Source organism: Protomyctophum bolini, assembly GCF_963924005.1.
Source record: "Protomyctophum bolini genome assembly, chromosome: 14".
NCBI lineage: Eukaryota > Metazoa > Chordata > Actinopteri > Myctophiformes > Myctophidae > Protomyctophum > Protomyctophum bolini.
The window spans coordinates 28478236-28504834 of NC_137875.1; the positions used below are offsets into that span (position 1 = coordinate 28478236).

The following is a 26599-nucleotide window of genomic DNA, read 5'->3' on the forward strand; positions in this document are numbered from 1 at the left end:
CATGTTGAGTAACGAGGTGACGTTAAAACAGTCATTAAATGTGTTCATTACTCTCCTCCCCCCTGCCTTAATGTGTCCTAACACCTACTCTTAATGGCTGGGGAGGAGCCAAGTATGCTCAACTGGAGCTGTCTGTCAACAGAACGAGAGGGGCCGGGGTTAACAGGGGGGTTATCACTGGTCTGACAACACACACACACACACACACACACACACTGGCAGCCTCAACAGGTAGTCGGGTTGATCCATCCCTCCCTCCCCAAACACTTGACACCTGTGTGTGTGTGTGTGTGTGTGTGTGTGTGTGTGTGTGTGTGTGTGTGTGTGTGTGTGTGAGAGAGACACACGTGTGTATTGCTAATCTAGCTATCAACTAGTTTATCCCTAGCAGCCCCCTGGCTTTTAGGGAGCAGTAACGAGGGAGAATGCGTCGCTTATTGTACCACATGGTGGGCATGCACTATTGCTTAAGTGCATACAAAGTGAAATAAAAGCATCAATATAATGTAATACTGCAAATAGCCGAAATGTATATAGGGCTGAAGTGGTTAATGTAAGTTTTAAAATAATTGTAAAATTACAATATTTACCTCTGAGATGTAGTGGAGTAGAAGTAGAAGTACTGAAATTTGGGGGAAAACTCTAATAATAATAATAATAATAATAAATACCTCAAAGTTGTACTTACTTGAGTAAATGTACTTACTTAGTTACTGTACACCACTGGTCCCACACTAGACTCGGCATCAGGCTTCAGTTGGTTGGTGTGGTTCATACAGTATGTAGACAGTATGCTGGTTGGTGTGGTTCATACAGTATGTAGACAGTATGCTGGTTGGTGTGGTTCATACAGTATGTAGACAGTATGCTGGTTGGTGTGGTTCATACAGTATGTAGACAGTATGCTGGTTGGTGTGGTTCATACAGTATGTAGACAGTATGCTGGTTGGTGTGGTTCATACAGTATGTAGACAGTATGCTGGTTGGTGTAGTTCTTGTTAACCTTATTGATCTTTTGACGACCAATTTGTAGCGTTTTTCAGAGCTCATGTAACGTATGAAGTTTTATGGCCTTGTATTTTGATCTGCTCATAATACAGTATACTGAGTCACACTACAGGGACAAACAGGTATTTCATTACAACTCACCTGATAATAAGAAAATAACTCTTCTTCAGTGATGAGATATATATATATATATATATATATATATACCTCAAAGTTGTACAATTGTTGCTTCCACATGGCTAATCTACAAGCTCACAACGCATCGCGATAAGGCATGTTGCGAGCTTGCAGATCGCCTGTTGGCGGTGCCGACAAAGTATAATCAGGCGTTTATAGTTAGTCATAGTCCAGCCGGAGGCTTGAGTACTGTGGAACCCAGCCAAGAGACACTGTGTGTATGTGCATGTGTGCGCCTGTGCACGTGAGACAGCCTGGACACTCCGACGCAGGGCAGTCACAGGAGGAGCAGAACGTAACAAACAGAGCAGGGTTTGGTTTGTCTAAATCCCACAGATAATGGCTTCTGTGTCAAGCACTAAAGAGAGAGAGACAGGGGAGGGGGGGCGGGGGATTACTGTGGCGTTTTGCATCAGTTGATTTTTGCTGGGTGGCCCTTCTTGTCAAAAAGATGGGAGAGAGACAGACGCAGAGAGTGAGAGAGAAGTTTAACCGCCGTCGTTCACATGGAGAGAAAGAGAGCTCTTTAATGCCATCAAAGCAGAGGAGAAATCGGCCATTCATGTATGCTGGCTCTCACACTCACACACACACACACACACACACACACACACACACACACACTCACACTCACACTCACACACACACCACCTCCCTCTCTCAATCATACACAAAAATGAACACTCAGGGTCTTGTTGTCTCACTACTCATATTCTGTTTTCTCTGTTTCTGTGGATTACACATGCATGCATCACACACTTCAGTACAGCTGTTGTTGCTTCCACCTGACGACCATGTCAGTGAACTGTGATCTGCTCTGGGTCCAGTCTGGCAGTCCAGCACCACCAAACGGGTCTTCTCAAACCCCCAGGGCTCCTTGAGGAGCTTTAAATGATTTAATATATCACCACTTTAACCCTATATACTGTACATTGGCTATTTGAAAACAACTGATCGGCAAGCTCTCAACCATAGCCTCACTTCTTCAAACAAACATTGTACTCTAGACAAACATTAAAAGTCCATAGACTTTACTGGGGTCCAGTTTTTTGGGGGGAGGGGACGTCATTAAGTCCATAGACTTGGATGCCATGACGCAATTTCTGAAAGCCAGACGTCGGAGGGGATAGCGATAGCGCCCCTCAAAAATCACACCCCATGCAGTGTGAAGTGAGTGGTGCTGTTGATGAGTTGATCTGCTGAGTCGTTGTCATTTATTTTGCCATTGACTTGACGTGTGTGTGTGTGTGTGTGTGTGTGTGTGTGCGCGCGCGCACGGTGTGTCATTTTCAATCTCAGCGTGGAAAACTGAAATAGATTGTCGATGTGTATCTGCTTCGGTGGAATATCTGCACTAAGTGTGTGTCGGTGACTAGGCGGCGCTATAAGTGCTTAGGCATGTACATTCTGTACACATACAGTATGTGGGCACTCGAAACATGCCTGCAAACTCCCAACATGCATGTGCGCCCGACCCGTGCACGACTGCACGTGCACACACCCCCTGCCTTAAATGTGTACAATGTTTTTTTTTTTGTGGATCAAATTATAGACTCGACATAAGTAGAGAGGGGGGAAAAAAAGAAATAACTGGAGCGCTGAAGTGAGTGGGGAGAGGAGGGGCAGATGACTGGCCTATTCATTGGCTGATAAGGAGCGATAGGGAGGTTAATAAGCTACGCACCCAGGTCATCGGCGGCTTTTCAGCGGCGCAGAGCGGAGGAGAATGGAGGAGGAGGTGGTGAGATGATGAGAGGAGGTGCAGGGGGGGGGGGGGGTGGTAGGAGGCGCTGGTATCGCCGTGAGTATCTGTACTGGTCACGTCTCTTCCAGAAAGGTCCCTCTAAGTTCTCCCCATCAGCGTGTTTTAAACGAGGCGGTGCAACTTTGAGGTCGGTGCGCAGGTGAGCATGCGTGCTCTGCCATGATTGATATTTGATATTGTGTGTGTGTGTGTGTGTGTGTGTGTGTGTGTGTGTGTGTGTGTGTGTGTGTGTGTGTGTGTGTGTGTGTGTGTGTGTGTGTGTGTGTGTGTGTGTGTGTGTGTGTGTGTGTGTGTGTGTGTGTGCACAATACGCTGGTACATTTTTAGGCTTATGCCCTTAAACGTCCTTGAGCTACATTTCTCCTCTTTACACATTTGAACTACATATTATATTCAAAATACATATTTGAATAGATCTATAGTGTGCTGGGATGTTTAGCCATATTTTATAATTGTTTAAAGGACCTATAACATCAAATTAAACTTTTTCAATTTATTTTGTGTTTTTGGGGCTCCCATATGTGTTTTCTATCCCCAAAAATAACCAATTTTGAACAATCAGGCTTTCATATCATAATGGGTGCTTTAATGGAAATTGCTCTCAGGAACAGCTCAACTGATTTTGTCCTAATCGTGATGTCATCAATGTCACCCTACTTTGTATAATTCCTCCTCTTCTTCAGTCTTCAGTTCCACATTTGCATTTCCACTTTGTTTGCAATGTCCACCATTGTTGATTTTCCAAGCTGGCATGGAATGGAAACAAGCCTGGTTTTATCTAGCATCAGTATTATAATGACTCAAATATAAAATAATCTGCATATCAGCGCCCCCACCACCTCAGGACATTGTGGTACTGCAGCTAAAACTGCTTTCAAAGTCCAGCAATAAATGACAAGGACTGGTTATATCAGAGTGGTGATTGAGGCTCAAACCATTAGAAATAACTTTGAGGGACATACAGTAGACAATATGATATTAAATGTTAAAAGCAGTTTTAAAATGCATGTTATTTGCGCTTTAATTACACTGTCACTGCGGAACACGTGTGTGCATTTTGTGCACTACTCCAAAGTCAAAGTACGATTTGTCACACACGTTACCACAGTGACATTTGTTCTCCGCATTTGACCCATCTCTTGGAGCGGTGAGCTGCAGCCGCACATCGGGAATAATTTCTGATTCGTTGATTTGACCCCCCCAAATGAACTAAGCAGGGAGGCATTGGGTCCCATTTTTACAGTCTTTAAACCTTACTGTACATGGCTTTTGATTAGCACAATATATTATTTATTTCTACCACTTCTTTCCCTAGTTATGTAAGGTTAGGCCAATTAGATCCTCCCCACACATGTTCGTGTGGGGAGAACTTGCACTTCCCCACCTCGCAAACATCAATCTTCTCCCACACTAGCGCCTACTCACCCTGGCTATGGGGGACATAGCAGCACTTCTCTTCTCACCCTGGCTATGGGGGACATAGCAGCACTTCTCTTCTCACCCTGGCTATGGGGGACATAGCAGCACTTCTCTTCTCACCCTGGCTATGGGGGACATAGCAGCACTTCTCTCGTTTGACACCCCTAGCTAACAGGTGGCGCCCCAGCTCATATGAGTTAGTGCAATGCCGAAGATCACCCTCACTGGCCAATGTTTTGTCGGCCAAACCGGATGCACTGCAGTGGATTCAACCTGCAGTGAGTGGACAGATACTTTAGCCCTACACCACATGGTTCTGCACATTTGGATCAATACAAGTTTCCCTCATAAAATTAAGCTTTCAGTCAGACGGCGTTCGTCAGGGCAAAGAACCGGTCCATTACTAGTACTACTCTCTGACGGCATGTAACCTGAGGCAAGCAGTCGAGCACCTTCGCCACCTAGAGGAACAAGAAATCACACGTCTAATCAGTCTCTCTGTCTGTCTCTCTCTCTCTCTCTCTCTCTCTCTCTCTCTCTCTCTCTCTCTCTCTCTCTCTCTCTCTCTCCTGCATTCCTTTCATCACACTGAAAGTTTCTCCTCTGTCTTTACTCCCGCTTGTGTGTTATTGAATGTGTCTTGAAGTCTGATTTATACTATGTCGTACAGTGGTATCGCGTGCTGAAAATATACAATCCACAAGCTCACAAGGCCTACTATTGTTGCTTGCACACAACTGCCGTATGACAATGTAGAAACACGTCTCTTTTCGTCGAGCACCACGTGTCGCCGGCGAGCAAACAAGTTGATAAACGCCCCAAGAAGTGCACCGTGCGATAACACATCTGTTATAATAAGCCATGTGGGAATATATCGGCGTGAAGAGAGTCCTCCCTCTATGGATGACGCAAGCCCAGTCCACCTGTACGGCATCACCACAGCCTCAACGTCACCCTGGAGGTCCAAAGCAACAAGCAGAGAGACGAGGGGGTGTGCGGTGTCTTTGTCTCTCCTTACACCCACATGACTCCCCTCAATCTTGGGCTAATAGCGAGACCCCCCCCCCCCCTCCCCACACACACACACACACACACACACATACATACATACATCCCCTATTCAGCTATCACCTACTCACCCTGGCTATAATAGAAGCCCCTCCCTCAGTGCCTAACAGCTAGCTAGTGAAGATCACGCTGTTAATAGGATGATGCCTTTTTACCTTTTGTCATGAGCTTATGAACAGGGATAGCCTCTTCTCTTTTCTCTCTTCTCTTCTCCTCTCCTCTTTTCTTCTCCGGCTCCCTCCATTGGCTTGTTCTTGCGAGCGGGTTTGCTGGAGGGCCCGTGTAGAGCTGGAGTGCAGGCGCGGGGTGGCCCAGCCTTTTGTTCACGGAGACGCATTGGTATAAAAGTGCTCACTAATGAAATACCTTTTTAGGGGGTATCGGCAGGTGAGCTCCCCAATCAGACTCACTGCTGTTGCGCGCACGCACGCATGCACACACACACACACACACACACACACACACACACCCTCTCATCTCATCTGCTGTGTCTAGATTAATTTCCTGAAGTGCTCTGGTATTGAAAAAAATACTAGTATTGAAAAATACTCAATTTTCTCCCTCTCGTCCTTTAGTCACACACACACACACACACACACACACAGCAGCCACGTCAAACTAACCTAGCCGTGTGAGCAGTGCGATGATAATAACAGCAATGAAGAGCGGTAACAATAATGACAGATGGTAATTGAGAAAGGGTGTAAAGGTGCAGCAGCCCCCCCTCCCTTCCCCGACGTCCTGTCCTCTCTAGCCCTGAGCAAAATGGGCACAGGTTGGAAATCATCTCATTTCGCCCTCATTTGAAATGCTTCTTCAAGAGTGTTGTTGGAGGGGGTGGGGGGAGGGGGGTGTTTAACACTAAAGCTCAAAGGAAGCTGATGAGCAAAGGGCGCTCTAGATGGTTAGCGAGGCCGTGTAAGGTCCCCGACGTCTTCATAGACGCACAGTGGCTCTTATCGACGTACTGTACACCTGTAATGTTGCCGTGTGGCGACAGACGCTGACATAGCTGTAATGGGAAACATATTTAGCTATATCACCTTTTATGTTTAACATGTATTATCGAACAGTGGAGAGACGGGACATAACGGGTTGACAGGTGTGGCTGGATTCAAACCCACAATGTCTCATTATATTATAGGAAGGGCCGCTTTGGTCTGCCTTCCTGTGGCTGAGTGTGTTTTCTTGCATGTGTGTGTGTGTGTGTGTGTGTGTGTGTGTGTGTGTGTGTGTGTGTGTGTGTGTGTGTGTGTGTGTGTGTGTCGGTGCACGTGTTTCGTTATCAGTCTAGGCAGTAACATCCTCAGTGTTAATTACGGGTCCATTTGTTTCAATTTGACTGCTCTTGCCAAGGTGTGTGTGCGCGCGCATGTGTGTGTGCGCACGCGCGTGTGTGTGTGTGTGTGTGTGTGTGCGCGCGTGCGTGTGTGTGTGTCTATATGTCTATGCCTTGTGTGTGTGTGTGTGTGTGTGCGTGCGCGTGCGTGCGTGCAGTGGAGGCAGGGCGGTCAGAGCGTCAACAGACAGACAGAAGCTGCCTCCTCCAGCCCATAGTCTGCCAGTCTCTGATAATGTTTATTGATCCTCAGCAAAAACGCAATTTGATGGAGTCGAGGGGGTGAAGGAGTGGAGGGGAGTAGGTGTGTGTGTGTGTGTGTGTGTGTGTGTGTGAGAGAGAGAGAGGAGAGATTGCAATGTCTGGCCCTTTGCAGTGGGATACACAGAGAGCTAGTAGGAGGGCATGGTGTATTTCTGTGTTTTGTTCGTTAACTAAACACACAAAGACAGGATGAGGCTGAATGTTCAGTTTTAAATCAATGTCTCTGCATAGATGGAGGCAGCGTGTGTGTGTGTGTGTGTGTTGGTGTGTGTCGCAGAAAGAATACACAGGTTGTGTGCACTGTGGAGCGTGTGTGAGAAGCATGTTTTTACACGCACGCATGCGCACGCACACACTCACCTCAAGTTGAAACCTCATAAAATGACCATTTCATCTCCAGAGTAAATCTATTATTAGGTGAACTGTGTTTGCCCTTGTGCACACACACACACACACACACACACACACACACACACACACACTCACACGAGCGCACACACACACACACACACACACACTCACACGAGCGCACACACACACACACACACACACACACACACACACACACACACACACACACACACACACACATTCACACAGCTCTGAGGTGATGGGAGTCTTCTGGAGGTTGTCCTGCTGTTAGCTCAGAGGTCAAACATATTTGCGCAAGTGTGTGTGCGTGCTTGCGTCTGAGAAGGATGACAGGGAAAAGAGATGGAATGTGCGGTGCGTGCGTGCGTTGGTGTGCATACACAAGGATGTATGCACGAGTAAGACAGAGATGAAATGGCGCATGTTAGCAGAGCAAACTCATCCTTTAACCAAAGTACTTTCCTTTGTCATCCTCTCTCTCTCTCTCTCACACACACACACACACACACACACACACACACACACACACACACACACACTGGTGACAGTGACATCAAAGAGCTGTTAGTGTATGTACACTGGCCCTCTGCTGTACCGTTCATTAAAAGAGACTTTAGCAAAAGATAATAACACACACACACACACACACACACACACACACACACACACATTATCACCACCCAACCTCAAGATCTCACTATCACAACCACTGTTTCTCACATGTTTAACACTGTTTAACGCCACTTGATTACACGATTGCTAAGCCGCGCACTCACACATGCACGTGCGCGCACAGACACACACACACACACGCACACACACACACACACACACACACACACACACACACACACACACACACCCCTTATGATTATGCTCTCAATGACTCCCTCACTATCTCTTTCTTTTAGCCGGGGGGCCAGTCACCCAACATTTGAGAGGACCTGTGATGTCATGACATACTTTTTATTTGTGTTTACTTTTTTCTATTAATTTGGTCATTAAGGTCCACAGAATGAAGTGAGGGGCGCTAATATATTAAAGTCTAACTCATGTTGAGGTGGGTGATTTAAAACAAACGGTGCCAACACAAACTTTAAATAAAATAAAATCTTAAATCTTTATTGTTAATGGCATTTAATGTTTGTGTTAGGGACTAGATGACATAAATGTTCCCTTCATTGTCAATGGCGTTTTTATAACAAACATTGAACTAAAAACAAACATTAAACCAGTATATAGGAGGGCCCTCAAAAACACAAATAAAAAGTATGTCATGACATCACAGGTTAATCTCTATTCCTTTTGGGCCTGTGGCTCCCCGGCTATATCTTTCACTCTCTCCTCCATCTCATTGAAAGCTGCAAAGCAAGCAGTGTTTGACAAATGACACCGGTGGAAAAGGCAACCATTGAACACCCCCCATGTGTCATGTGTGTGAGAAAGAGAGAGACGGGAGGGAGTTCTTTCTTTCTTCCTGTTCTGCCTGTCTTTTTCATCTAGAAGAGAGAGAGAGAAAGAGTGAAGGATGGAGACAGAGTGTGAGAGTGAATAGGTTCACGTGTTTCCTTTCAGTCCATATTATGTACAGGTTCAATGAAATGCAGGAGCCATTGTGGCGCTGTCGAGGGCCTGTTAAAAAGACCCAGCACTGTTAGAGACCCCCACCAGCAACACCGCCATGCCCTGACACTCACACACACACACACACACACACACACATGCACGCACATTCACGCACGCTACGGCAGGGGTTGCCAAACATTTTAATTTCAAGGACCCCCATAACCCATATAGGGTCCATTTAGTGTGCGTGGCAGTGAGAGGAGAGAAACTGAGTTGTCAGATTGACTTGAAAATGGCTTTGACTCGTTCTCTCACTGGCGTCCCTTTCAACCTGTCTTTGACTCGTTCTCTCACTGGCGTCCCTTTCAACCTGTCTTTGACTCGTTCTCTCACTGGCGTCCCTTTCAACCTGTCTTTGACTCGTTCTCTCACTGGCGTCCCTTTCAACCTGTCTTTGACTCGTTCTCTCACTGGCGTCCCTTTCAACCTGTCTTTGACTCGTTCTCTCACTGGCGTCCCTTTCAACCTGTCTCGTCCTTTAAAACCAGGACTGGCGAGTCTCTCCTGCTTTTGATCCTAAACGTCTCTCTGTCTGTCTCTTCTCTGCCGTTCTACATTCCACTTCTGGGTGTTAATTGAACTGATTTAATGTAACAAAATGGATAAATCAACACTGAGGATTTTACTGTGTAGGAGAGCGTCTCCCTCTCTCTCTCACTGACTCTCTCTCTCTCTCTCTCTCTCTCTCTCTCTCTCTCTCTCTCTCTTCGCTAACAAGACTCCTTGAGGAGACGCTTTGCCACTCACATTAATTAAATCAAACCTTCAGTAGGAGCTACTTACCCACAATCCCCCCCTCCAGTCACGGCCACCAACCCATCTGATTACGCCCTCCCATGCATATTCACATCGCTGCGACGACAGCGCCTTAACGAGCTTGTACCCAATCAGAGGAAACAATGTTCATCCTGTTCTATTCACCCCCTCTTTCTTTTTTTCTCTCTCCACCCTTCTGTCTTTTCCCGTCTTTAATCTTAACTCCCCGATCCCCGCTGATATCGGACGGCGAGAAGGAGGAGAATACATTTTGGCCATGGAGGACGAGAGGTTTGGGTCCAACACCCCCGACACCTCCCCTCCTCTTCATCCCTCCCTCGTTTCCTTTTCTCTTCTCCTCCTCCTTTTTAAATGTCCGATAGACAAATTGGATTAACAGCTATTGGATTAAACAGGGTGAGCGCTGGGAGAAGAAATGAGACGAACACGCTGTGATCACAGCTTTTCATGTCACTTCTTTCTTTCTGTCTGTCTCTCTTTTAAACCAGGCCCTTTTCCTCCCTCTTCCACGCTCGCTTCCCTTTAACTTCCGTTTTGCTTGCCTCTCGCCTTCGCTGTCTGTCTCACTTATCTCTCTCTCAGCGTAAAATAAGTTAAGTTTAGTGCTTAGACAAAAACATTCTTTCTTCCAGACAGCAGAGTATAGAGCCTAGTATAGATCCCTGAGGGAAATCTTTCTGTTAGCAGTCTGATTCTCACCGTGGCCATATAAGAGCTCTGTGAGAGCTAGAGACTGTGTTGATTTTTGTTACTTTGTGTATTTTTGCATGGATCTTTATGTATGCGTTTCAGTGTATACATACAGTACACACATCCTTGAGCATGGGTCGACAGTGAAATCACTCCAAAGAGTCATTGTGCGTGCGTGCGTGCGTGTGTGTGGGAGGGTAGTAACAACAGTGGTGTAATTACCCCAGGGCCTTTTCATTATTCCTATCTGGGAAGGGAACACTAGCCAAGATGGCTATCTTAATCTTATTTGGCTATAGAGGCTAGCTCTCTGTCCATCTCTCACTCACTCATTGTTTGCACTTTCTCTCTCGCTCTGTCTCTCTCTCTCTCTTTCTGCCACCTTCTTTTTCTCCCATTCGCTCTCTGTCTGTGTCCACCTCCATCTCTCTCCTCGAGTCCTCTCTCTCTCTCATTCCTGTTCTTTCTTTCACTTTTTCGATGTCCCCCTTACGCGCACAAACACACACACACACACACACACACACACACACACACACACACCCCAACGCACACGCTAACCTGTAATAATAAACTATAGCTTTTCCACAAGAACTAAGGAAAGTAATCACTCTCTCTCAGCGTGTGTGTGTGTGTGTGTGTGTGTGTGTGTGTGTGTGTGTGTGTGTGTGTGTGTGTGTGTGTGTGTGTGTGTGTGTGTGTGCGCGCACTTGCATGTGTGAAACAAGTGAACAGGGAGCTAGGGAATCAGATAGTGTTAGGATGTGTGTATCTGTTGTATCTAGGTTGTGTCAGTGCATGTGTGTCTGTGTGTGTGTGTCGATTGTATCTATGCGTCTGTGTTTCTCGCCATGGCGGTACCTCTGATAAGGGAGTAGCACTAACGATGATATTAACAACGATAAGGTTTCTATTCCATATGGAACCCCAGTACATCAGACGTACAGATGACGGCATTAGTGTCATTACAATCACAAGTCAATTTTGGCCCCGATTCCATTCTGCTCTGCACCACCCCGATGGCTTCAATGCGTGTTAAGGCAAGCAGCAAGACGACCCAGAATGCTCTCTGCCAAGGCGCTGGATGCTTTGATCCAAGATGGCTCCCCCGAGAGATCCAACATGGTGTCTCAGCCAAGGCTGGAGCCACAGAGCCAATGTCAACAACACCTGCCAGGGATATTTACACCCATGTGTTTTCACAGAAAACAGTGTGTTCTGCAGTTGGTTCCTTTGTGTAAATGTTTTCGTCTTTGTGTTTATTGTGACTCTTAACTTTGGCACACATGTTACCCAGAGTGCTTTGCCATGAGGACATTCATACAGTATGTTTGGTTTGTGGCATTATGGAATATGGCAAACAAGGTCCTCACTCGGTTGTTTGCCAGTGCCTTGCTCTGAGCTATGTTGGGATTGGAACCCTCAACCCTGGTGCTGTTGCGGCCACACCCTACCATTTGAGCCACACAGGGAACGCAACCCCAGCCGTGATGCAACCATTAATCTGCAGAGGACCACTGTTGTCACACATTTTGAGCCATACTCGTTCATGTACGGTTTATAAAATCAAGCACTTTAATGCCAATTCTGTGTATGTCCGTGTTACAATCTTTATATTACAGTACGCCTCATCTGTGTTATATTTACCGCATATGCAGCCGCCATCTTGGACCGGGCAAAAGAAAAACAAAGTTGCATATCGATGAGGCGCCAGAGACTCCTATAATGGCTGCGATATTTAGCGGCGTTTATCTCCGAATTGAAGCTCAGATGAGGTGATATGAGGTGAGGCATGAAGGGTCAAATCAAGCGACGGAAACAGCGTCGGCTACTTCAAGAGCCGCGTCACAGGGTCCGCTTTTTGTAGTTTATGTTTTTTTCAGGTCCTAAGAAACGCCTGGCCTTATTTTATTTTTAATGAGCTTTTACCTAGATTCAAATGCAAAGCATTCCATTTAAAACTCACTGACTGCCATTGACGTCAATAGATAATGGATAATTTCGCTTTAACCGTCATTGGCGTCTATAGATGTCAATCAATGTTTTCAGTGCTTTACAATGGAGGACGCTTTGGACAACTGGAAATTATTTGATCCCAGACAGGAGTTTTGGATGAAAACAAGCTATATTCAACTTCCAATATCTACAGAACGGAGATATTGTTTCCATCTAGATGGTGGAAACGCACATCTTTCCCTGATGAAAGTAGAGACAGTTCTTTTATTTTAGATATTTGGTGCTTATAACTAAATATTCTGTGGGTCTTGAAAGATTACTAAGAATGCTCAAAAAACGCTGGCAGTGGCTGCAGACTGTTCTAGAGAAACAAAAAAAGATCAAGTGTTTGATGTACATTTCATTTGAAAGACGAAGGTGACACTGCTAACTGGCTGGATGATGACTGTTGTGACTTGCTGCCTGGTTCGCTGACGGCTGCTGTCGGTCAGTCTTGTCTCGCTGGTGATTGTGTCTGTGTGTGTCTGTTGACTGTCTCGTTGGCAGACTGTTGGACTAGCAGCAGGGGATATAGCTTTCTAATCCCCTCTCGTCTCCCAGCCGGCCACGCTACAATGTCACAGCGGCTTAATATTTGCCATTATTATTTGCTTGTTTTATTTGACTGCGAGTCGGCACAATGACCTGTCAGCATCAGCTTTATCCCCCCCCCTCCCAGTGTCGTCCATTTCAAAGTTGACTACAGTAATCCACAAGCCGCGACTCTGCTAAATCCTACTGCTTTCTCTCTCTCTCCCTCCCTCCCTCTCTTGCTCGATCCCTCCCTCCTAAATGAAATTACATAGGACTGCTGGTTCAGAGCATCACAAATATCCACACAGACACCTGTCCCTGCACCACACAACATACAGACAGTGCACAGTCATCAAACCATGGTGGATTGGGGATTCATGTGTAATTGGGGACAGAAATGGTGTCCCCAATGTGAATTCAATGCAGTTTCATGAGTTTAGAGTTACTGTGGAGCGGTTATGACAAGGTTAGTGTGTTTTGTGTGCGTGCGTGCGTGCGTGCGTGTGCATGTATATTTATTAGTTCTAAGTATAAAAAAAACTACATAAAAGTACTTGAAGAACAAACGTACCTAACAGAATTTAATGAATGCATGAATTCCACGGTAAGGGAGAACTAGCCAGTCACATCACGTACATTTTAGTGTTTTTCTCTCAACAGGGACGCTCTTAATGTTTACCAGCCTTTTGAAGTCTCCCAATTCAAAGAGCAGTTTTAAAGTGTCAACTTGGTTTTAATTCTGTTGTGATGCATGTCAAAGGTAGACGGCTATTACACACTCCTCCTGGGAGAGGGGAAGAAAATGAGAGGCAGAGATTATAACATAAGCTCTCCAAGAGCATCTCTCTCACCCCGCCTCTTTTCTCCGATTCATCCCTTCTTTCACAAACCATAATGACTGTCAGGTTAACGACGCTCATGTTAAGAACGCTTTTATCTATTTGTTTTTTTAACTGTTCTTTTTGTCTGCTGCTTGCCTATACCGCAACTCCTTGAGTAGAACATGCATAACACCTGTGGATTAGCAGGTGAGAACAGCTCCTGATTGTCAGTCTGAGTATCTGTATAGACATTGACAGTATGTATATGCTGTTCCTGATTATGGCCTGTATTGGTGTCTTAAAACAGAACAGAAGGGCCTAGTGGTTAAGGCGCACACCACATATACTGTATGCTCTATGGCGTTTGCTGCTTGTCATTCCCCGTCTCTCTCTCTCACCTGTTTCCTGTCACTCTTCCACTGTACCGTCCAGGCATGCAGTAAAGGCAGAAATGCCCATAAAATATCGTAAAGAATTAAATTAAAGGTGGGGGGGGGGTGTAAATGCAGAGGACAAATTCCAAATAATATGTGCAGTGACAATACCCCAAATGAGTGGGGACTACATCATTTATACTTTTTATGGTTTTTAAGACCCTAAATCCAGGACCTATCTAATGTTCCAATGCTGTTCTAGGATCAGCTCCAATTTTATAATGAAAATTTTAATAAAACCTTAGCAACCTGTATCCCCTTCCTCTACAGTACCTCCACAACTGAACATTTTCTGTACAATGAGAGTGATGCAGCACCGCAATCACCAACCTGTTATACAGCCGTGCTGTAAAATCCGTAAATAGATTTATTTTTGTTTAGCTCCTCAGACATTGAAGCAGCGTTAGTAATAGTAATTAAAAAGCTTTGGAATGTAATTATTACTAGGAGATCCAGATCTTATTTTAATGAAGTTTAGGATACAAGAAACACTTTTCTGGGGTTTTTATGTGTTTTTTTAATGATGACTGGTCTCACTTCCTTCCTGGACTACATGTTGTCTCAGTAAGACAGCCCTCTCCACAAGGCGGAGCAGTGCACCAAAGCATTATGGTCATTGTAGGAATTCAGCAATCCAGTCAAACACACAGACTACATTATCATTCTGGCCATAGGGTGCAAATTTCAAATTGCACTACTACTCCAAATACTATTAACATTGAGTGACTGCCAGACTCTCTTCCAGCGGTGAAATGTCCCTTTTAAGGTACTCAACATTTAAAGTAAACATTGTGAGCATGCAGATGCTGTAAAATGACCAGTGGCCGGGGCCTTGACATTGTTCAGCAAGCATCACACAGGCTTGGGGGTGCTGTTGTGCTGGGGTAGGTAACATTTCCCAAGCTTATCTCCCTTCCATTGGAACACTCCATCTTGGCTCGATCATGGCAAGCTCGATCATTGTCCGAGGAGAAACTCTCTCTGGCAGTATACTGCCAGTGGCCTTATGGCGGTGGAGCCACTTTCCATGTGGCAGTGTGTGCGTGCAAGTGCATGCATGCACGCATATGGACTCTATGCATGTATAAACTGCATTACACTGAGTGTCAGCAGGTGTTAGAGTGTGTGTGTGTGTGTGTGTGTGTGTGTGTGTGTGTGTGTGTGTGTATAGTGCCACATTAACTGTCGGCAGGTGTTATATTTTTTGTGACGGCTCAGGTTGAGTGATGTGTGAGGGATATGTGCTGCCCTGACAGTGAGAGAGACTCCAGTCTGTAAAGCAGCTCGACGGTAATCGCTCAGCTAATCCAGGCTCCGCTAGGAGTCGTATTGACATCGGGAATGCACGGTGTGAAGTGTGTGTGTGTGTGTGTGTGTGTTTACACAAGCATATGTTGGAACATGTGCCCCTGACTTGCACACACACGGTCTCACACAAACATCTCTTAAACGTCTTTAAGCTCTGTGAGTACAGTAGGAGTATGTTTATCTGCATTCATCCCACTGTGTGTGTGTGTGTGCGTGCGCTTGCGTGAGTGCCTGCGTGCGTGCGGTTGCACTGTAATGTATTACATATTGGCTTTGTTCCAGAGTATTAACCTGTGTATGAGTTTATGTAAAAGTATACTGTTGGGGTCATTAATACTGTCTAAGAACTTAAAGTTGAGATTAAATGAAAATATTTTTTATTTTTTAAAGATTTCGTTTTTGGCTTTTAATAGTTACAGTGAAGATGGACAGGAAAGAGGGAGTGAGAGAAGGGGAGAGACAAGCAGCAAAGGTTGTCATGAACTTTTAACACGCGACACGCTGTCAGGCCAGAGCCTATATGTGGCCTGGACCACGTGGCCAGCGGGCGCCCCCCCATGAAAATAGATTTTTAACGCTTTTTAGATCACACCCCCTCTATAATTGTAAATTGTGGCAGCATAGTATTGTGTGCATGTACCATACTATTTCAGTAGAAGATGACACACACACATACACACACACACACACACACACACACACACACACACACACACACACATAGTTACTGCAGCCACTGTTTGGAGAGAAGGAGGGGATAAAAGGCTCACATGACCTTGTACAGTATGTGATGATGTTGTTTACTGACATAACCTGGTGTTTGAGTTCTACAGTTAGGTTACAAAGTTCATATACTCTATGTTACAACGATTAAACAGGAGCAACTCAACATGAGAATGGTGTCCTACCAGATGTGTAACCAAATCTCTCTCTCTCTCTCTCTCTCTCCAGGTAACAATAAGGAGGAAGAAGAGTCGATGATGCAAGAGTGGTTCATGTTGGTTAATAAGAAGAATGCCTTGATCAGACGACAGAACCAACTCTCTCTACTGTAAGTAACTGACTGACACGCTATTACATGCGCACGCACGCGCGCACACACACACACACACACACACACACACACACACACATTAAACACTGCTGTCTGTTTGCCTGGTCAGTCTGCTGATAATCTGGGAACCCATTCGGGGGCACAACCTCCGTTTTCGTGCTAAACAGGAACTCCGGTTTGACTCCTCCCCTTTTCAGTCCGCTCCGTCCAGGAGGTGCTCCTGTGTTTTTCCTACTAATAGTAACGTTTAAGGCTGTAGCGCTCACACATTCTGCTGTTAGGATCTGTCTTTAAGGCTGTAGCGCTCACACATTCTGCTGTTAGGATCTGTCTTTAAGGCTGTAGCGCTCACACATTCTGCTGTTATGATCTGTCTTTAAGGCTGTAGCGCTCACACATTCTGCTGTTAGGATCTGTCTTTAAGGCTGTAGCGCTCACACATTCTGCTGTTAGGATCTGTCTTTAAGGCTGTAGCGCTCACACATTCTGCTGTTAGGATCTGTCTTTAAGGCTGTAGCGCTCACACATTCTGCTGTTAGGATCTGTCTTTAAGGCTGTAGCGCTCACACATTCTGCTGTTAGGATCTGTCTTTAAGGCTGTAGCGCTCACACATTCTGCTGTTAGGATCTGTCTTTAAGGCTGTAAACCTCACACATTCTGCTGTTAGGATCTGTCTTGAGAGATTAGTCTGCTGATTGTTTGCTGTGTGAAATAACGGAAACGGGGTGGAAAACGTGTCTCATTGGAACATCAAAATAACAAGCCAACAGCAAGCTAAAACACTCCAGATAAGAAAGATCATAAAGAATGAAATAAGATGAACTGAATAATTGAATATAATCTATATACGACCACCAAGCTTCACCACTCCATCTCTCTCGGTCTCTCCCTCCCTCTCTCTGTCTCTCTTTCTCTGTCGCTCTGTATCCACATTGATTTACATGCAGACTCAATATGAAATCGATACAATTGCAGCGATCATAACTCCATTGCTAGTCTCTTTGTGTGTGGTGAGCCACAACAGGGTGGGATACACACATACACAGACATTACACGTACACACACACGCGCACAATAACACACGCTGCTTTTTTCTCCATTTGCGGCTGTTAGGATTTCAAAGGGGACGAGTGAAGGAGAGATTGAAGTATTCATAATCACATTATATGGTGGGAAAAGGGAGGCTTTAAAGTGGCCAATTGACAGAGGGGGCTGATTATTAGGCCTTTCATTTCTGTCTTTGTGGCGGAGAAGGGGAAAAAAGGCTCCTCTGAAGGACAAATTCTATTAGCGGCAGAATTAGCTCATTTTCCAATACGACTGAAAGAGGCAGGAATTGAATTTGTGTGACGATGCCCGACACCCCGCTTCTACACACACACACACACACACACACACACACACACACACACACACACACACACACACACACACACACACACACACACACACACCCCCGCAGAGAGCGTCCACACAAACACAGGTGCACACATCATAATACAGTAGATAGACGTGTATACAGGGCATGCAATTCACTCTCTGGATCACCAGCTAATATGGCTACTATAGACTTTACAGTACCAACTGCTCAGGATTTATGCTAGTTCGAATGGTTTTCTGGAAATAAATCAGATTGTGAAAGTCACTGCATTAATGTATCAATGTTTTACCATATTCATTAGTTAAACAGAACAATGTCTTAACCGCATTTATCCTGGCGTCCCAATTTGCATCACAATTTTTCACTTTTTCCACAACACTTGTGTGTCACTTGACTGTGTGTGTCATGTATGTGCAGCAGTAGATTAATGCGAGGCCAGGGGAAGGTCCTGTCTAGTGGTGGAATCAATGTTTATTGCAGGTTTCTTTAAGTGCTTAATGATTAACCATTAACATATTGATGAACGTTGTTGTTGTTGTTCTCTCCCGCCGCAGGGAGAAAGAACACGATCTGGAGAGACGCTTTGAGCTGCTCAACAGAGAACTGAGAGCTATGCTCGCCATTGAAGGTAAGAACAATATAGTATCAGTATCAATCCGGGGTTCATAGAAGTTATTAGTTGTATATTCTGTCGGGTCTTTGTGACTCTCACTGATACAACCAAGGACCAATCCACAACCAAATGGAGAATTGCTAACGTAAACCCAGTCTCTTAGGGTCTCTGTCAATTGTGTGTGTGTGTGTGTGTGTGTGTGTGTGTGTGTGTGCACGTGCGTGCGTGCTCTCATATTACTATAGAGGGTATGCGCCTGCATAAATCAGTGGCAAAGTGAGTTTAACGTTGTTTAACATTGTTTAATACAATCAGATTGGGCTTTTCTGTTTGGATGTATATGGGCTGTCGAGGTCAGAAAGTAGTCTTTTGCCACTCAGTATGCGTTCCTGCATAACCTCCGGGTATGCTGATGATGTCACACGCATACTCTCTATACCTGTGAGACCACATCTTGATATATCGTGTATTTTCATTCAGGGTTAAAAATAGCACGCAAAAACAAAATTGCCATGCTAAAATGTTGAAGTATAGTGACATAAACGTGTGTGCGTGTGACTGTGTGCCAAGGTGTGTCTGAAATACGACACATTCATAATGTGATATCTGAAGTTGATGAGGAACATCAACTTCAGATATCACATTATGAATGTGTAGATGAGAGCAGGTTTGAGCCAAGAGGAGTTTTGTGTTTGTTTGGGGTGTGTTGAAACTTGAAATAGTCTAGAATATTTCACCCTGTTCTCCCCTCCATATGGTGGAGGGAGGACATATTTTGTCTTTGATAAACAATGCTTATAGCCTCCTGGTGTTGCAACATCATTAGTCCATTATTGTTTTCCTGACACATTGTTACCATGTTGACTTTGTGAACTCATGCTACTAACAACCTCTTTTAGTAAACAATGAGCATCCCCCCCAAAAACAAATAAAACATTACTAACTATAGATATACATATCATATCAAAAGCAGGAATTGGAAAAACTCTCAAAACTTCAAATAAATGGAAGACAAAGTACTCACAGTAACACTCATCAGAGCATCTATAGTATAGTTTATCTCCAATATGTTTGTTGTATGTTTGTTTGTTAATTCCTCCATACTAGTCTGACATTGTGTAGCCTTCATTGTTAGCCGGGAGCAGGCTAATTTAAATTCCTAGGCAGCCCTCCTTGACGAGGATTAAGATCGCAGAGCTTTTTTTTTCTTCCTTTTTTATTTGAAAGGATCTCAGCGGCCCTGATACTTGATCAATGCTATCTATCTCCTTGCCAGACCTCAATAGTGGATGCCTGATTTGAAATCTAGCCACACCAACACTGAAAGGGGATCAGGGGAAGGGTTAAAAAAAAGAAACCTGTAGTTATACTATTGAGAGCTTGTTCGCTATACCACGGCTCGGGGAAAACCTGCAGCCATTGTGAGGTATCAAAGTTGTCAGTTTAATCCCCTTCGACGCCGGCCTCTTTGGCAAAATGAACCTTTTGGCAATCAATGCTAATTGATTTTGACATTGGACATCGGACCCCCTACACACCCCCATCCACACACACACATTCAACGCCACACACAGTCACGGTAAAACATTTTCACAATACACGCACGCACATTATAGTGACACACACATACACGGTCATGGTAATTTCACCGGGCAACTGATAAGCTACCTGGTCCATAATAAATCAATTGTAATTAGCTGAGGAGGGCGAACTGGGCCACGCGGGAGGGGGGGGGGGAGGGGGGGGGAGGGTCAGACATTCCCAGCCAAGCAGGAGAAGACGAGCGGGATCGTTGCAGACAGACAACCAGCTCCGGGTTGATTGCTCCCATCTGCTTTTCTTATTCATCTGCCTTTTATCGAGTTTTCCCGGTGATTCTAATAGGTTGACTCGCTGAAAATCTCGCAGCGATCGAACTCCGAGATTACAACCATCTCTCACGAGCCGTTGGCCACGCTGGTATTCCTCTGGTGCAGCTTAGCAGGCCTCGCTGAGCCGGCTCATTCCGCGGCAGACAGGTCGGGTGAGAGACTGTGGAAATTGCATTGATGGCAAAAATCCAAATGAAAGAGTCCATTTTGTCTCCAGTTTCACAATGTGGTAACAGCATCCGTGTTCAGCCTCGGTTTTACAATGTGGTATAAACAGCATCCCACTTCCACCTGCACCAAGGTGTGTGACGTGTGCTCGCTCACCTCGCTGTACCCTAGATGTTGTTAATGTCACGCTTTTCTTTGAATTTATTTTTTATAAATTGACCATAACTCTCTCTCTCTCTATCTGGAGTGGGTCGGGACTCGGGAGCATTTGTGGGTCGTGGACACATTCGTATAGGTCCCTTTATTTATTTTTTGTTTCCTACATTTTGTTTTTAATTATTACTCAAATTATAATTATTTTCAAAACACATTCCCCCAAAAAAGCAAAAATTTAAGAAAATAGAAAACAAATGTCTAAGAAGTAATTAAAAATAGCTCATAAGTAATAATAAAAAAGATCATAATGCGTTGTGAAGCGACGTGTTATGAGCTTGTAGATCTGCTATTTTCACTGGTTTGGGCCCCGGGCAAACGTGTAATTTCTCTTTTGGGTCTTGAGCTAAAACGTTTGGGATATACCATACTCACCATTTTAATACATAGTGCTCCTCCTGGGTGTCTGGTGGGCAAGAATCATGAACTATGTCGAATAACCCACCAGGATTATAGCACGTGACTTATTTTTGTTTTAAATTTTGAAACAGATCTGGTCGCATCGCCCGGTTCACTCAGAACCTGTATGTCCTTTGATTTCTGCTCAGTCACACACATGCACGCACACGCATGTGCGTGCATGCGTACATGTGCGCGCGCACGCACGCATGCGCACACGCACGCACACACACACACACACACACACACACACACACACACACACACACACACACACACGTATACACACACACACACACACACACCTTTCTTTATCATCCTACATGTACTTTCCACAAACTGAGTCACACAAAGCTGCCTTCCAAGGACTTGTTTGACAGAGCTTTCTGAGAAACCATAAATATCCATCCTGCAAAAATGAAATAAGTTTAATTCTGCATGGATCACTGCCCTCTCATCTAAAATCGTCTTAATGACTATATTTGGGCAGCATTGTATTGGGCTTTTGTGTATATGTGTATATTATTGTGCCTAAATGTGTAATTCGATTAGACATTTTTTCTTCAAAATATTAAATAATTTCTTAATCGAGGACAATTTTGCCGCCTGACCCAATCGACTTTTTGAAAATGTATGGCATTTTTGCCCATTGCCTCTCTATATCTCCAATGTTGACTGAGCAATACCAAAGCAAAACTTCTTGTATAGTCAATAATATTCAAATTATCCATGGCCAATAAAACTGGTTTTGAGATGGTTTGAGACCTGGCAGAGAGGCAAGGCAGAGCCTGTCAAATAGATGTTGATGTCATTTATGGGCATGGCCCTACGATAAGCTCCGCCCTTTCCTTGTAGCTGCTTGGTGTAATGCCAGGCTGGAAAATGCCATCTGTATGCCACCGCTCTCATCTCTCTGCTGCCTCTAAATGGATCCTCTATGCCCTCTTTATCTGCTTACCAATTCACACCTATACACACACACACACACACACACACACACACACACACACACACACACTTGCGCGCACGTGTCTTGGCTGTGTGTGTGGCTGTGTGTGTGTGCGTGTGCTTGAAAGTGGACACCCTCTCCCCTCGTCTAAAAAGGATTTATTCATAGTTGGGGTCCCTGAGTTTTTCCCTGTTACGGTTTGATATGATAAGCTGTTTTTTTTTATATGTTCAAAATCAATATGTAATCCTATGCAGAAGCTTATCCCCCCCCCCCCCCCCCCCCACCAACCAGCGCTGCCCACGCCTCCACCTCCGCCCCCCAGTTTGTAAATCTATTTGGGCTTTGTTATGCGTTGCGGACGGCGGCGCCAGAGACCCTGATTGATTAGGTGCACCGCAGAATCCTATCACACGGGCGCTCTTTGATGATGTCGCTGGCTCCTTTCCCTTTCGGGGGTTATGCACGTTGACGGCACATGACAAGTTGTCCAGGACTTTTCTCGGGATTCTGTTGGGTTTTGTGGGTGGAATTTACAGCGTACTGTATTTATTATACTATATCGATCTCCGCATGCCAGCATATATACAGTACAGGTGTGTGTGTGTGTGTGTGTGTGTGTGTGTGTGTGTGTGTGTGTGTGTGTGTGTGTGTGTGTGTGTGTGTGTGTGTGTGTGTGTGTGTGTGTGTGTGTGTGTGTGTGTGCGTGTGCGTGTGCGCATGTGCGTGTGTGCGCGCGTAGAGTTCCCAATGCGGCTATGCCCAAATATGGAGTGTGTTGTCTAATCTCAATGTGTTGTCATGGCATCAGCCGCAAACAAATCAGCTCCATATATGGGCACAAAAGGGGGTATGCCCACATATGGGCATACACTGATGACATCAACGATCTCCATAAATATGGCCGTAAAAGGACGAGCACTGACGGATACAGAGATCTCCATATGTGGGCATATTGGTGGGATCGTTGGTGTGACAGGCCAACCTCTAGATGTGAGGGCCTCAGGCCCAACCTCTGATCGTTGGTGTGACAGGCCAAACTCTAGATGTGAGGGCCTCAGGCCCAACTCTAGATGTGAGGGCCTCAGGCCCAACTCTAGATGTGAGGGCCTCAGACCCAACTCTAGATGTGAGGGCCTCAGGCCCAACTCTAGATGTGAGGGCCTCAGGCCCAACCTCTGGTGTAGAATGAAGAACAGTATCGTAATGTGGAAATTGAAGATGGAGCACGTTTGTGGCATAGAGTTCTAATGTATCTAGAGAGCGGATGAGGAGCGACAGCCCTGCCCAGCCCGCTAATTCGCTATTCATTTCAATGGAAGTTGCTCAGTGGCGTTTTGAAGCAGCCAGAAGACTGACGAAGTCTTCCGGGTACTACCCCCTCGAACGTTGATATGATTGGTTGGCTCCTTATATGGTAGTCCCTTCGCACTGTTCTTGTGGTGCCTCCACGTCACGTCCTACGTCACAAATTAATTTAACATGAATTTAACCTGGGCCCAGCCCGCCTACAGTACCAGTTTTGACCACTACCGCCGGTGCCTTCAACAGCCGTTTCTGGTGGGGGCTTGGTTTGGGGTCTCTTAAGTTAGCTTCTGTGAACAAGTGCAGTATAACTAACATGAGATTAGATGCTGTTTATAGCCATGTGTCTGTATATGGGTGGTGCAGCTGGTGAAACTGTGGCTGCCCTGCTGCATACAGTTTAGGCTGTTTAGGGGCAGTTTAGGGGCCAATCCACAGAAACCAAGACAAGGAGGTTAAAAAAAATCACACCTGTGTGAACCGAGTGTTGCACGCTGCTCAACAACACCGCTGGCTGGCTGCCAGTGGTATTGCAGGTCTTGAGGCCATATACTCCAAACAGACAGACATACACACGTGGCCAGTCATTGGAGCAGTTAGGCACTGCAAAAGAAAAGAGATTGGGCTGGGCGACTCTAGATGTCGTTCACTGTCACAGGTCTGAAGAACCTCTATGGAATTGTGTATGAAGCATGTGGAAACACTGCAGGTGTGTCTGTCTATGTCTGTCTGTCTGTCTGTCTCTGTCCCCCTCCCTCCCTCCCTGTATTTCTCTTTCTCTCTCACTCTCGCTGTTTTGCTTTTGACAAAAAAAGGAGGGCTTTGGACCAGCTTGCGCTCTTGAATAAATTTAGCATGTGAGGGACTGGCGGGGGGGAGGGGGGGTTCACGGGGATTTGAACCAGCGCATTCTTGTGTGCCTTGTGCAGACTCACATGGTTACCGTTGGCGAGCAAGCACGGCTCGGGACATCTGAATAAGCAGCATCCACCATGTGAGTTCTAACGTGATCACCCAGGACCTACAGAGACAGGGGAGGAGGAGGAGGAGGGGAGACTTCTCCCTCACTCCCTCCGTCACTCTCTGAGGCGCTCAGTCTTTAACCTCCGCCCCCTCTCTCTTTTTCTCCTTTTCTCTCTCCTTCCCTGCCTCTCTTTACCTCTGTGTCTCTCTCTCACCCTCTCTATCTCTCTCTCTCTGTGTCATTTTCACTCCTCCCCTTTTAAGATTGAGGAGGAGGTGGCTTTAGTGCAAGTGTCCTCTCTCTCAATTCTCTCTCTCTCTCTCTCTCTCTCACTCTCTCTCTCCCCGGTGTCTGGTTACCCAGCCTGCCCTGCTCTCCAGTCCTCCCCTCTGGTCTCTCATCGGTCCTCTTTATTGTTTACCTTCCTAACGAGGGGGGCGGGACTCGCCTGCACGTGATTGACAGCTACATGCTTAGCCCCCCTCCCCTCCCGGACCCCCTCATTCCGTCCCTTCAGGACTACTTTGGCCTTTTGCCTCTCTGGTGTGCTAGTATGGAGGGAGGGAGAGGAGGAGGGTGGGAGAAAAGAGGGGCCTGAGGCAGAGATGGAGTCAGTGAGGTAAAGTGGGGAAAGTGTGGGTGTTTTGTAGTTTTGCAGGAAGTCCTTGTTTTTTTTTTTTTTTTTTTTTTCTTCTTCTTTTTTACCTTCCCGTGAGGCCAGCGCCCATCCCACCTTGGGATGGGCGGGCCTTGTTAGAGATGGTGGGATAGTATAGTGGGAGGTATGGAGCGGGCACAGACTCGCGGCGCGTGAATCTGAGGCTTCAGATGTCAGTATACGTCCATATAGCCTCTCTGACACAGCCTTTGGTTCTCACCCTGTCTTTTCGAATACATCAAAAACCCATTCAGACATTTTTGGCATATTTGAAGTATTAGCCCTCGCGCTACAAAGGCTAATGGCGGGAGTACGTCGAAGAGGAGAGTAATTTGGTTCCATGAGAGAGATTGGGGGGGGGGGGGGGGGGGGGGAGGGTGGGAGGGGGGGGGGGGAGGGGGGGAGGAAGGAGAGCAAGAGATCGAGGGAGGGAAAGAACGAGAGAAAGGAGAGGACGGAGCCAAATATTGGAACTGTGCTCATTTCGCTCTGTGGTCGACTTCAAAGGATCGACGGGCCAATGAAGAGAGAGCACAGACCTTTCAGGACAAACACACTGAGCCCAGCGTGACACACACACACACACACACACACTCTCAAACACACACACACACACACACACACACACATTCTGTCTGTCACCACACTTGCTCCTACTCACACACGCACACAGCCTGACCACTGCGATTTAACCCAACGAGGGGTGAAATATTTATTTTTAATAAAGCCGCTGTGTATTCTGGGAGTGACATTTTACAACATTCCTTTTCTTCTCAAGTCAATAGGTGGTTAAATATTGATAGAGGACGGGGTGGGGGGTGAAGTTAAACGTTCCCACATAAAATCAAACAAATGTTTGATTTAACTCTGACTGGGACGTGCACGGTGGAGGTGCGGACATTGTTGCCTTTTTATTAGTATAACAGAACATCGAGGGCTAAAACACCGTTAGTCTTCACACTACATTATTCAACAATATTGTTTACATCTTCTGCATTTTGCTGTGGAGCTATACCTGACGTCACAGGCTCCATCGCTATACTGTACTTTGTCCCTTTCAACCTGCCGTCTGTCATTATAGGCCAACATTGTCAATAATGTTAGAACATAACAAAAGTAGCGTGAGTCAGTGTGACATGTTGTGAGCTTGTTGATTGGCTAATTTACACACAACACTGCAATGCGATGAAGTATTAAGTATAGGGCATAAGTAAGTATAGGCCCAATCAGCAGCAGAGACCTGTTTTTAGACTGCACTAGATTGACTCAACTCCCCCCTCCCCCGCAAGAACCAACTGATGCATACGTTTTTGTATTACATGCGTTATATTTTGGGCCTGCAATTTGTTTGCATTTGTGATGTTTTTAACATGGGAGTAAAACAGCCTTATATTTTTAAGGGGCGCTAGCCCCTCCCATATTCAGC

General features: G+C 45.6%; 1 protein-coding gene across 1 annotated transcript in view; it reads left to right on the forward strand.

Moving 5' to 3' along the window:
* The window catches only part of ehbp1 (EH domain binding protein 1), a 191363-nt gene that overhangs the window by 159637 nt on the left and 5127 nt on the right, over positions 1-26599 (forward strand). The window contains exons 21-22 of the mRNA XM_080782946.1: positions 16549-16648; positions 18588-18661. Coding sequence (XP_080639072.1) covers positions 16549-16648; positions 18588-18661 — 174 coding nt within the window. The remainder of the gene's footprint in view (positions 1-16548; positions 16649-18587; positions 18662-26599) is intronic.